The following is a 14,134-nucleotide window of genomic DNA, read 5'->3' as shown; positions in this document are numbered from 1 at the left end:
CTAACCTCTTCTGGTGGTGTTGGGCTGAGGAGATTTCCAGACTCGGCTCTCTCTAAGCCTGATAAGCACTGATGAGTAGTTAGTGAAGCAAAGCCTGCAGAATATAATATGGCCACCTGATGTGCCGGAGCCTTTTCTCGGTCTATTTTAGAGCGTGAGCTTCGAACACGGAGCGCTCGGCCTCAGATTACTCTCAGCGGGAGTATTCTCTACTGCGCAAAACCAATCTGATGAACTAATGCTCTGGAGCTTTTAACTGTTTCACGGAGCTTTTAACTGTCTTGTGGAGCTTTTTAACTTGCTCGCGGAGCTCAGTATGTATTAATGTAGAATATCGTTAAAGATAAACTCGTCTGAGTGTATAATTTCCTCCATATCTCTACAGATCTGTTTCTGTGCTTTTTGCACCACTGAACTCTGAAATATTCACCCCTGCTTATAATGAGGGGATTTTACTGCAGCCCTATTATATTTATATTCCTCTGTGTACGTCTTTGTGGAGGCTCTATTATTTTTACTCCTTTTTTTCTATCTTACACATTGCTCTCAGGATTACAGGTTTACCAATAAGTGTTTTGGGAGCGCTTTCCAATCATCGTTTAGCTTGATTGCATGGTGGCTGAAAGCACATTAACGTGGAAATGTGTCTTCATGCAGGACTTCTGTAATTTCCTTGTAATATTCTTTACGTTTTTAAATCGACCACTTTTAAAACACTGTAGAACTCACACAACTAAGTACTCCATTATTTAGAAGCTGTTGCTGTATGTTTGGGTGATGTGTAAATTTTGTCTTGCTGTATTGCAGCACTTTGCTGGTTTGTGTGGTTAGTGGTGTTTGTTAGCTCTGCTGTGTTGCTGTTCTAAATGCTACTCATTCATGAGCTGAAAGATGCACTCTGGAGAGGGGTATCCAGTGTTAACAGTGTTAAACTCTAACTAATCTCTTTCCTCCACAAGACGTGATAGTCTTACACATTCTACACATTTTGTATATGTGCAACACAGGCTGATAATAAGTTCAGTAACTAGAGGTTGAGTTATTGATTAGATTAGGCTAAATTAGAGAAAATATTGTTGGATATGAGTACAAAGTCAGTCCGTCTTTCTATTTCTACTCAATTAGCAATTAATTTCATTAAATATGGACACTCAGCCGAAGTTTTCAGTTTCCACCTATTAACTGATGTCTCTCTTCTCTAGTTCTGAGATAAAGAGATAGAGATGTCTTTTTTCGGAGATGTCTCCCCTGCTTCCATTGAATGTCAATGCCCCAGAAATGAACCCTCTCTCTCATTAACTTACATCTTTATTTAATATGAACTTTTTCATGTTTTTCTCTGTTTTTTTATCAGAGTGAAATGTTCCCTGTGTTAGTTTCTCTGTGTTTCTCTGCGTCTCTCAGCCTTCAGCTCGGCCGTGCGCTCGCTGGACGGTGCCACCCTGCGGAGTGATTTCGTGTCCATTCTGAAGGAGTTCGGTAACCATTACATCCAGGAGGCGGTTTACGGCTTCGAGGAGTCCTGCACCATCTGGTACCCCAACAAGCAGGTGCAGCGCCAGCTGTGGCTGGAGTATCAGGACATCAGTAAAGGTGAGCTGCCTGTGTTATGGTTCCTGGTTGGTTCGGAGTTTCAGCTGCTGCTGGACTTAAACCGTAAAGTCCTGTTTTAATGGGTCAGGATGACTTTCTGACAGCTGATTATTCTGTTGGGCGGCTCTGATAACTGTTTATCGGTTCAGCACCAAACGGCACTTTAGGGACCATAGGAAAATTACCGGACAATATGAGCAGTAAATAAAACTATTAAGTTTTGCAGAATGTGACCTTGTTGTGTCAAACAAGTGGTACAATTTTGACAAAGTTCATTATTCATTTTTAATTTGATCCAGTATTTTTCATACGGTCCCTAAAGTAGCCCACAATGCTGAATATGCTGAAGTGCAGTGGGATTGTGCAATGTTTGGACAAAGTAAAGCAAATTTCAGTAAAGATTTTCAAATATTCCTTTCTGATGGATGGATGGATGAATGGATGGGTGGGTTCAATTTATATAGCACCTTTCTAGAAACCCAATCACATTTTACACCCAACAGAGTAAATCTTAAAAGAGTAAAGCTTGACCCTGTTGAACCTGCAGGTTTAGAGCTGGTCTGATCGAACACTTCCTGGTTCTGTAAGTGTGTGTGTGTGTGTGTGTTTGTGTGTTTGTGTGTGCGCGATTGTGTGTGTGTGTGTAAGTAAGTGTGTGTGTGGAGGAGGAGAGCTGTACCCGGTGAGACTGACTGCAGGTCAGCAGCAGATGTTCATTTTATAAAGGAGGGGGAGGCAGATGTGGAGCTTTAGGGTTTCCATCTGAACCTGAGCTGATGCCAGACCAGCCCGTCCTCACGAGACTCTCACACTGCCTCACCCACTGCCTGCCTCAAAATCTACCCGCCTCCAACTCCACTACCCGCCTCCAACTCCACCACCCGCCTCCAACTCCACTACCCGCCTCCAACTCCACCACCCGCCTCCAACTCCACCACCCGCCTCCAACTCCACTACCCGCCTCCAACTCCACCACCCGCCTCCAACTCCACTACCCGCCTCCAACTCCACCACCCGCCTCCAACTCCACCACCCGCCTCCAACTCCACTACCCGCCTCCAACTCCACTACCCGCCTCCGATTCGCCCGTTTCTGTCCACAGATACTCTTCAGTGAGTAAGGAGGTAGAAGCTAGAGGTGCACTAAAATATAATAAAACATTTGGCCCAAGTTTGAATTACCGTATTTTACGCACTACAGCTCTATATAAATAAGTGAGCACTTAAAAATGATGAGTTTCTCTGATTTTACCAAATTAAAAACCTCTGGAATATAATCAAGAGGAAGATGGATGATCACAAACCATCAAACCACCAAACTGAACTGCTTGAATTTTTGCACCAGGAGTAAAGCAGCATAAAGTTATCCAAAAGCAGTGTGTAAGACTGGTGGAGGAGGAGAACATGATGCCAAGATGCATGAAAAAAACTGTGATTAAAAATCAACCAGGATTATTCCACCAAATATTGATTATTTCTGAACTCCTAAAACTTGCATATGATTATGAACTTGTTTTCTTGTTTGCATTATTTGAGGTCTGAATGTAATCATGTATTTAACTCAGTAGTGCTACTCATGTCACATTTTACCCATTTTACATATAGCATAGCATATAGCAGCCACTCTTATGGTAAACAAACAAATGCTTTGACAAATAAATTATCCTAGTCCTGTACAGCTGATATTTTTCAGTTGGTAATCAGTCAGTTTGTGAAGCGGTAGTGAGCTGATAGTGAGTGTCGTAAGTAATTCTGAACAAGGTAGTTTAGTAGCAGTTTAGTTTATGCGAGTAGAGAGTAAAAATGAACTTAAACATGCCGTAGGGGTAGAGAAATGAGTTTGGATATATCGATGCAGCTGAAACTAGCGATGTGTTTTCAGAGCTTCACGCTCTTTTCATTAAACAGGAAGTCTCTGGGTAAACGTGACTCTTAACCCTCAAACTCAGTTCAGTGTTTTTGAAAAGGCGGCACGCCAGACCATCCATCTTTTCACTTGTGGTTGTTTTCACATCTTTGACAAAGGCGGATAAATAATGACCCTCCTCTCGCCGCCGCCTCGGCCCAGTAACTCTCGCACCATTGTTTCCTTTGGTGCGATCGACCACTTTGCCTTCCTCCCAAGGACATTGCCTTACAATTCACAGGAACGTTGGAGCTTCTGATGGATGGCCTTAAATGATTGAGTTTTCCTGCCTACCTGAGAACTCCATTATTCTTCATTTTGCCAGCCTCTGGCTTGGCCATGGACACTATTATACCATTAAATTCAGCGTGCAATAGGCAAGTTGAAGAAAGTTCCACAGCCGGGGCTTTTTGGGTTTCGTTTATTTGTTTTTGTTTGTTTGTTTTATTTCTCGTTCATTCGTTTTTGTAATTTTGCGAATGTCTTTGACATTTCGCATGGGGTTATTTTTCTTATGGGAGGCCTCCATCCTGCTGTACGGCCAATATAAAATAAAAACAGATTTATACAGACGAGCGGCTGCATTCTGAGCGCAACTTCACGTATCACGTATTGTGTGCTGCACGTGTTACTGAAGGCTTCCACTAACTGTGGAACTGCTGGACAAAATGCCCCCCACTGCATACCTCTAGCATTTTCCACCGCGTTCAAACGTACTGATCTAGAAATTGATGGTATTTTGATGCATCAACCTTTAAGTGTCTCTGTAAGATACATAAGTATATACTTTTATTTATTTGTATACTTACATAGTAAAAATATTGTGTATATTTCTGTAGGAAACACAAAGAGCAAGAAGAAAGATATATAGATACAAATATTAAAAGAAGGATAGAAAGAGAAAAGGAGAGAAAAAGAGGGAGATATTCTGTCTGACTGTGATAATCTCTGATAATCTGTGACTGTGGGTCGTTCTCAGAGACGAAACTGAGACCATAACTCTATCGGCCAAATAAGTCTCAGCTCTGAAAGACAGAGAGAGAGGAAGAGAAAAGAGGGGGATAGATTGTTGTATGTTAACTGATCAATTAATATTGTTGTTTTTTTTTTCAATTAACTAATTAATTGATTAATTAATTAATGCTTTTGGCAACAATGTAATTTACTATGGTCATGCCAATAAAGCTTCTTTGAATTGAATTTAGAATTTTGAAAATGAAGAAGGAGTGGAATAGATTGAGAGAAAGAGAGAAAGAGAGAGAGAGAGAGAGAGAAAGAGAGAGAGATACAGAAAGAGAGGGATATATTGCAAGTGTAATAGATTGAGAGAGAGGGATAGATTGAGAAAGCAAGAGAAAGAGAAAAGAGGTGAATTGAGAAAGTGATAGAAGAGAGAAAATAAAGTTTGGGATAGATTGTGAGTGTACTAGATTGAGAGAGAGAAAGATTGAGAGAGAGATTGAGAGAGAGAAAGATTGAGAGAGATTGAGAGTGTAAAGAGTGGGATAGATTGCGAGTGTAATAGATTGAGAGAGAGAGATTGAGAGAGATACCGAGGAAGAGAGAGAGAGAGATTGAGAGGGAGAGACAGAGAGAGAGTGTAAAAAGTGGGATAGATTGCGAGTGTAATAGATTGAGAGAGAGAAAGAGAGAGAGAGAGAAAGGGGGATAGATTGAGAGAGAGAAAAAGAGAGAGATGGATAGATTAAGAGAGAGAGAGAGAGAGAGATTGTGGAGGCAGGAGTTCCTCGGTTCTTAATTCCTCCAGTGCTCCAGTTAAAGGTCCTGCTCTTTGGGTGGTGGTAATGAGCTCACTGGAGACTCGGCTGGAGATTGGCGTTGGTGCCCTCGCCCCCCTCGCCCCCCTCGCCCCGGATAGCAGGAACCCTTCTGGAGTGGTTCCTCGGCGCCAGGCGCTTCGCCAGCAGAAGATACGCCGTCCAGCCGCTTCATGAATATTCATAAATCAATTGCGGGAGAGATATGGGAAAACTTATCCTGATGCATAAGCAGAAAATTATGCAGAAATAGACTAATTAGTATTTAAGTAGAGAGGGTCAACATTTTCATCTCGCATTAGGTGCTGTTTGTTGCTGTAGTTGCTTTGGAGGCATTGATTTTTCATTTTTCTTTTTTTTTTTTTTGTAGTCAATTACTTTAATATCTGCAGAAAGCCGAATGCATGCATATGCATAGCGGAGGAGGAAATTCAGTTTTAATTGGCGGATTGTGTGTGTTGCATGCCTGTGTGTGTTGCATGCATATGTATAAATGTAATGTACAGGCGTATACACTAAACGGTAGGTCGGATGGAATGTCTGTAGTCTGAAGTTATTCATTAATCGATTATAAAAGCAGCGTGTAAAACATGTGTACATTACTCATGCACGCTCTGCATGTTTCTTAGTAGCGGATTCCAGTTCATGAAATATGCATCACCATAGAAATGTAGGAATTGTCAGAACAGTAAAGGATATAATCAGATTATTTAACCTTATTTAACCTCTTTACCACTGCATCCTAGTAATAAATTGATTTAATTCACTTTCAATACTTAATTATTCAATTTGGATGTACCTCTGATTTTTTGTAGACCACTCACAATCACCATTTCAAACAGCTAAATGGTTTTAAGGGAAATGTACGGTTCATTGCATGCACAAATATAAAAATCCTTTAATTGTTCCCAAAAATTATCGGTGCTCCTTATGTATAAAGTCTACCAGTCAGGTATTAAGGAGCAGTAAAGTCACTCCTCTGAAGTACAGTATTAGCATTAGCCACTAACCGCTATTTCCCTGTTCAGAGGTGAGTGTTATCGACCTGTAGCCTGCTGCTAACCTTGGCTAGCACTGCTGGAGCATTATTAGCATAGTATTAGCATTACCCGCTAACCACGCTACACGTTCCTCAGTGTAGTACTGTCAAGTACCATTAGCCGCTAACTGCTAGCGATTAGCCGCTAATGCTAATGCTCCAGCTTTAGTGCTGGAGAAATGAGAGAATCTTAATTTACTGTAAAAAAAAAACAGAAGTGCTGTTCTCAGGAGAGATATCTGTGTAGATTAACATCCAGCACTCATTTAACTTTAAAAGAAAATGTAAGATTTGTTTTATTATTAAAGTTTTGTTTACTTAGCTTAGCTTTACTTAACTTATTAACTCTATTAATTAGAATTAGGTGTTGCTCGCTGCTGCAGTGCTCTCAGTTTCACCCGTTAAAACAGCAGCTTCAGTTTATTCCTCTCTTTTATTAAGAAAGGCAGAGTAAAGCAGTGACAGAGCGCTGGATATTTGTTTTACAGCAGTGAACTGATATTACACTGATATTACACTGATATTACACTGATATTACACTGTTATTACACTGTTGTTACGCTGTTGTTACGCTGTTGTTACGCTGTTACGCTGTTGTTACAGTTGTTACAGTTGTTACTGTTGTTACACTGTTATTACACTGTTACTACACTGTTGTTACGCTGTTGTTACAGTTGTGACGCTGTTGTTACACTGTTATTACACTGTTATTACACTGTTGTTACACTGTTGTTACACTGTTATTACAGAGTGAATCCCTCAGTGATTTCAGCACTAATTTGCTGGGCTTTATAAAAGTTATAAAATGATGTTTTAGTGTCAAAACAAACAGAGGATCGTGCTAATGCATATCTGTTCAGTAAACCCTGCAGTTCCCTTTTATCCCCAACATAATCTGAATGCAGAGATGTGCGCACAACATCCTGCATGCTGAACACATACATCACCACTGTCCCCTTCTGAAAGGGTTCGGTTCTGCCTGTAATATTTTACACTGTGATCAATATGTTTGGACAAGATGAGCAAAGTCACATCATATAAAATATAAATGAAGGGCATTAAAGCTGTACGTTGTTAAATAAGTCAAGCTGTGCTTTCCTTTATACCGGGAATTCACATTATATTATTTATTAAAGAATAACGGGTAGCTGATCGTGTTCTTTTTTGATAGTGTTTGACTTTGCAAAAAATAAAATATCGTCTGCCTGCCGGTGAATCTGCTGGTTCTGCTCTATAAGCACAATCCTGATTTTATTCTTCTAAAAACTGTCCTTTATATTCTTTAATGCTGCATCACACAGGTGTGTGTTATCTCTGTGTGAACAGCAAAACTGAACTGAACACACTGAAACTGATGTTTTAATCGATTCAACTTCAAGCGTCAAGCAGCAGGAAAAATAAAGAAAAATGGAAAATGGACGACTGCAGTGAGAGAGGGGTTCAGTAACAGGATAGAGGAGTAAAGGAGAAGGTTTTAGACTTAAACCCTATAGAGCATTCACTTTCCCTGCTAAAGAGAACGAGAAACGAGGGATGGCACGCAAGAGAGTGAGAAAGTGAGACAGAGGGAGTGAGAGAGAAAGTGAGAGACAGCGAGTAAAAAAGAGAGAGAGAGAAAGCAAGAGGGTAAGAAAGTGAGACAGCGAGTGAAAAAGAGAGAAAGAGAGCAAGAGATAGCGTGAGTGAGAGAGAAAGTTAGAGACAGCGAGTGAGGGACAGCAAGAGTATGAAAGTGAGAGAAATAACAAGTGAGCGAGAGAGAGTCATAAAGTGAGAAACAGTGCGAGAAAACCAGAGACAGCAAGAGAGAGAGAGAAATTGAGAGACAGTGAGCGAGACATTGTGAGTAAACGACTGAGCAAGGGCACGAGAGAGAGCAAGAAAGCGAGAGACGGCGTGAGTAAACGAGAAAGCGGGAGACAGCAAGAGAGAGAGAGAGAAATTGAGAGACAGTGAATGAGACTGCGAAAAAAACCATAAAACTCCACATGTGTTCATTCATAGTTTTGATGCTTCAGTGAGAATCTACAATGTAAATAGTCATGAAAATAAAGAAAACGCACTGAAAAAGAGAAGCTGTGTCCAAACTTTTGGCCTGTACTGTATATAGTGCAGGTATATATTGCAGGTATATAGTGCAGGTATGTATAGTGCAGTTTATGTGTGTGCAGTATACAGTGCTTGAGGTTTATTGCAGGTCAGACCTCAGTAGATGTAGTTAATATTGTTCAGCTCTGAACACAGAGACTGCTCTCTTCTTCTATACCTCCGCTCTTCCTCCTCTCCACTCCTCCTCCTCCTCTTCTCTCAGTACATGATCCCTCTTAAAGCCGGGTCGGAGGCTAACGGCTGGGCATAACCCCAACACTGCAGCGGCCGCCAGAGCCCGAGAGAGAGAGAGAGAGAGGGAGAGAGAGAGAACAGGGGATGATTAGAAGATGGAGGGGGATGAGGGGGGCTAATCCTGCGGTGGTGGAGAACCTCCCCCGGGTCCCCCGGCGGTGCCGGACCGGGGCTGGAGGTGATGAATGCTCGCTGTGTGTTCAGCTGCAGCACAATTAAAAACACAGAGAGCAGATTTCTTCAGTCAGGCTCTGAGATCAGCAGCTCTCAGCAGAGGGGGAGGAGCATCAGGTGGGCGGGGCTTGCATCACACTTCCTCTGTATAAATAGCCTGTTTCCTGTTACATAGACGCAACCTGCAGGAGGCTGTAACCAACTCAGAGACTAAAGCTGCTGCTGACAGTTTCTGCCTGTGCTGTGTTGTGTTTTTGGAGTCGGTTCTGAAGTGAGGAATTCAGTATTTTATATAATCATATTTGTATACAAACCTGAAACTCAAAGTATATCCTATATACTACATTAATTAAGAAAAGAAAAAATGGACAACAGCAGTGAGCGAGGGGTTCAGCAGCAGGATAAAGGGGCATTAGAAGTGAATTTCAGATGCCAGACTTAGAAAACAGTGATTTTGTGTTTCATTATTATCAACCAATCAATCAATCAACTGATCAATCAATCAACCTTTGTTTTAATTTGTGAATGTGTTGAGGACAACCCTCGTTTTCAATATAGCTGAGCGTTTACAACTCAAATGGACTGAAAATCATTGAATATCATTACTGAGTAAATGTGTGATTAGAATGGCACTGCTGAGGGTAGATGTATGACTAGAGTAGAGTAGCAGATTATCGGTAATTATATTACTGTCTATGTACAGGTTTGATTTCTTTATTTATAGAATGTGTCTAAAAACGATCTTACAGTTACCCAGTTACCCACTTAAAAGTTATCCAAAAGCAGTGTGTAAGACTGGTGGAGGAGAACATGATGCCAAGATGCATGAAAAAAACTGTGATTAAAAATCAACCAGGATTATTCCACCAAATATTGATTATTTCTGAACTCTTAAAACTTTAGGAATATGAACTTGAAGGTCTGAAAGCTCTGTATCTTTTTTTTTGTTGTTATTTCAGCCATTTCTCATTTTCTGTAAATAAATGCTCTAAATGAGAATATGTTTATTTGTAATTTGGGAGAAATGTTGTCTGTAGTTTATAGAATAAAACAACAATGTTCATTTTACTCAAACATAAACCTATAAATAGCAAAATCAGAGAAACTGATTCAGAAACTGAAGTGCTCTCTTCGTTTTTATAGCTTGTATATGGCTGTTTATATCTGTAGATGCAGCTTATTTATTATGGTAATAAAATAAACAGCAGTTTAAGTGATTAGGACTGAGCCTGCATTTAAATCAGGACCCCTGGTGAAACTCCCCGTTCACACTCGTTTGCGCGTGAAATCTGATGGCCTCCTGTAGTGATGTTTGGAGAGGAGCAAATGCAGCGAGGCAAGGAAACGTCCCGCTCCTTTAATCCGTCGTAAGCCCGGCTCCGTCCTCAAATATTTATCCTGTAATACCTGCACCTACGCGCCTCATCAGTTTTAATACTGGACTACACGCGCGACAGCGGCGCGGCTGTGAGCGCGAGAGAGAGGGAGGGAGAGACGAGCTGTCGGTCAGTCTCGGGAGGGTAATTTTGGGAAATGTATTCAGAGAGACGTTCCTCAGACCCCTGTGCTCCATGGTGATAAAGTTATTGGCGGTGGAGGGAAGTGGGCGGAGTTTAGGGGTGATGAGTGGGGCGCTAGATACAGAGTCTTTACCCTGTCCGGAGGTAATGTGAGGTAATGTGGGGTAATGTGGGGTAATGCACTTGTCCTTCAGCTGGAGATCACCACCCGCCCGTGAGACGCCTGAACTCTGAGTGAGACGAGACGAGCTGAGAAGAACTTTGTCCTTCGTCCTGTAGAGTGTCCTGTAGTGTCTCTCCCTCATGTTATCCCCGTCCTCAGAGAGACACTACTGATGATTACACTGGTTTTATGAATTTTGCAGCAGAAGCAACTGTAATCAGAATATATTCACATAACTTATTTACCTATTTAGCGGCCTACCCAAATACCTACCCTACCTACAATACAAACAACAGCTCTGATACATCACCCACACCTGTATTACTATTGTATTTTGATAACATTGCACTACAATAGTACTGCAGTGATCGTATCATCATAATATTGCATTGTGATAATACTGCATAGTGATATCCTATTGTGATAGTGTTTCATAGTGATATTGTATCGTAATAACATTGCACTGTGATAGTACTGCATAATGATATCGTATCAAGATAATATTGCATCATGACATCATATCATGATAATATTGCATTGTGATAATAATGCATAGTGATATTGTATCGTGACAAAACTTTATTGTAGTATTGTATTGTGATAATACCGTTTCTTGATAGTTCTGTATTGTGATATTGTATTGTTATAATACCGTATCATGGCAGTATTGCAATGTGATAATATAGTATTGTAATAATACTGTATCTTGATATCATATCGTGAGAACACTCTATCAGGATAATATCTAATTGTTGTATTGTGGTATGGCTCTACTTTGATAACACCTTATTGTAATAATACGGTATCATAATAATATCTTATTGTGATAATGCTGTATTGTGATAATATGGTATCGTGAGATGTCCTGTGATTTCCGCCGCTAGTTGTGACGGGTCTGATTTTATTTGGTGTGAGTTTTGTTCACTCTTTAGTCCGGATAATTTGGAAATGGAGCGAGGCTGACCCAATCAGCAGGGCTCTGTCTCTTTGCTGCAGCAGATTTAGCGCGTCTTCGTCCTCAGTCCTGCAGAACTGCCCCACCACTGCAATTTCTGCAGGGTTGTTCTTATCAGAGTGTGAGCGCTCTCTCAGACAGCTCTCTGAACCCGGAGCAGATCTCTCTCCTGCAGGAATTAATGAGGAACAGAACACAAATATCATTTCCTCTCTCAGACCTTATAGCTGAGTAAATGGAAACGGCTTTGTTAGACAGCGGCGCTTGATTTGAATGTTCCCTGTGCTGCTCTGTAATCACTCGCTTCCTACAGCCTCCTGTCATCACACATCACACAGCGGCAGCAGCACTGAGCTCTCCAGCTTCACTTTAGACAGGAGTCTGATCAGCAGAACTTTCTTCCCTTATTTTAACCTGGTTACACTGCGCAGTTTTTACTGATTTCAGCTCTGATTCTCAGTCTGGTTGAGCTGCTGCTGGTTGGCTGTAGTCTGTAGCTGTTTGGTCAGTGGGAGAGTTGAGTGGGTGAAAAAGTTGAGTACTGTGTGTGGGGCGGAGCCCAGTCTGAACTGCTGCCTTTAACAACCAATAAAAATTGATTATTTTATTGATATTTAGGCGAGCCGTCAATCGTGCACCGTGCTGCTTTATATTTATTTTAGCAGGGTTTATACTATGGCTGTGAATCTTTGTGAATCCCACAATTCGATTCAGAACCGATTCTTTGGGTCACGATTCAATTTTTTCCGATTCTTTCAAATCGTTTGGATTTCTTTTTCTTCATCCTCCGTACTTTACAACAAACACCGTAAACCTCACTACACGCCCCTCTGTAGCCTAATAGGGAGTGGCAGTAAGAGCAAAAACTTTCCCTGTCCTGTTACTGCTGTCTCACGACACTCAGCTACTGTCGCGCGAAGCTTTTTAACTGTCTCGCAGAGTTCAGTTAAAAAGCTCCGCATGACGGTTAAAAAGCTCCCCGAGACAGTAGCTGCACTTGCAAAAAAAAATAAAACATTGAAAATGAGAATCGATTCTGAATCGTTCAATGTTAGAGCTCGAATCTATTTTTTTCTGCACCCCTAGTTCATACGGTCATAAATAACCTGTAAAAGTCAAGGAATTTGAAAATAGCTATAATATCCAGGCCTGGATACATTTTTGAAAAATTAAAATATCCAGAATTTTTGGAAAATTTGGAAATTGAAAATTTGGTCTACAAATCTTTGTGTTTAGGTTTATGTTTTGAGCTACAAATACAAAACGAATCAGCTCAGAGTTTCAGTAAAAACTCAGTAATTTATTTCATATATTTTATCAGATCCATTTCAGGCCTACTATATTATATCATTTTTAATTATAGTTTTAGTTGATTTTTGTTTTTATTGTCCATGTCTGCACTGATGTTTTACAAATCCTATGGTCGTAAAAATTTGCCTTGAAAACATGGAAAAGTCATGAAAAGTCATGGAAATACTTGAGTATTTCGGTATTGTCTCGATATATAATCTACTTTGAACAGTCTGAGTCAGAGTGGGTGTTAGCAGTGTTAGCGGTCTTAGCCAGCATAGCTCATGGGCATGTGTTTATACTGGGCGGCTAATACAGTTAGCGTAGCTTGGCTAGTGTTCAGAATGAAGAGTGATGAGAGCTACACTCCAGGCTTTTCATCACAGCTACTAGTACTTTGAGGAACACCTTATCAACACAATCCAGCTCTCTGATTGGCTGACACTGATCTATGAGCCATTAGTTAAGCTCATCGTCTGTGGAAATGGATTGTTTTAGGCTCCTGCTTCCCTCGGCAAAAACCAAGCCCCGCAACGAGTGATCTGAGACGGTATTGAGGATTAAGATTAAAGAGCTGAGGACTGAACAAAACTAATCATTTATTTAAACCAGCAGCTCGCTCCAACAAACCACAGATTTCTTTAAATACTGAGGAGCTTTCCTTCTTTCTTTCCTTCTTTCTTTCTTTGTTGGTGCTCAGAAAGAAATGATCTTTTGCCCGGGGTCTCCTTTGGTTTGTGATTTCTGAAGTGTTTTCAAACTTCTGAGCTGAGTAACTTCTTGCACAGTTTTCTTATACTGGCAAAAACATCATCATCCACCACTGGTGGACTCAGGGCAGAAGGCAGGGGGGGCAACTTTTGTTGCCCCCCTGATTGGAGAAGCATTGCGGAAGTTCCTTTAAGAGTTGCAAGAGAGAGACAAAGTGCTCTATTGGCTTCTCTTCTTGTCAAAAAAAAGATTAAGTTCCTTATGGGAGTTCCCTTTCTTGTCATGTATCTTAATAAGTGCCGATCTATGGGTACCATTCACCCCTTTCATGAGTAAAGGATCTGATTATGAAGTGCCGTCTTTACCACCGCACTAGACAGTGTCCCAAAAGTGCCCTTTCTTGTAGAGTAAATGGTTAAAATGAAGTTTTATAGAGTTAATGTTCTCCTATAATTAAGAAAAATGGTACCACTTTAAAATAAGACTACCTTTATAAAGGGTTTATAAATGGTTTACAATTAGTTTATTAATGGTTACTAATTAGGTTGTAAATGACTTAAGAATCATCATTAATAATCAGTTATAACACATGCGTAGGAAAGGGCAACAATGACCTGTTGTTTGCCAAATAGTGAACTATATTACACAGCCATCTATAGTGTT

General features: G+C 40.7%; 1 protein-coding gene across 5 annotated transcripts in view; it reads left to right on the top strand.

The window, feature by feature from the left end:
- astn1 (astrotactin 1) overlaps positions 1–14,134 on the top strand; it is a 249,095-nt gene that overhangs the window by 173,843 nt on the left and 61,118 nt on the right. For all 5 annotated transcript variants that reach the window (XM_022677737.2, XM_022677738.2, XM_022677736.2 and 2 more), the window contains one exon: positions 1,405–1,593. In XM_022677737.2, coding sequence (XP_022533458.2) covers positions 1,405–1,593 — 189 coding nt within the window. The remainder of the gene's footprint in view (positions 1–1,404; positions 1,594–14,134) is intronic.

Source organism: Astyanax mexicanus, chromosome 8 (genome assembly GCF_023375975.1).
Source record: "Astyanax mexicanus isolate ESR-SI-001 chromosome 8, AstMex3_surface, whole genome shotgun sequence".
Lineage (NCBI taxonomy): Eukaryota > Metazoa > Chordata > Actinopteri > Characiformes > Acestrorhamphidae > Astyanax > Astyanax mexicanus.
Note: the sequence above shows the minus strand (reverse complement) of the source record. Positions and strands in the feature narration are given on the sequence as shown.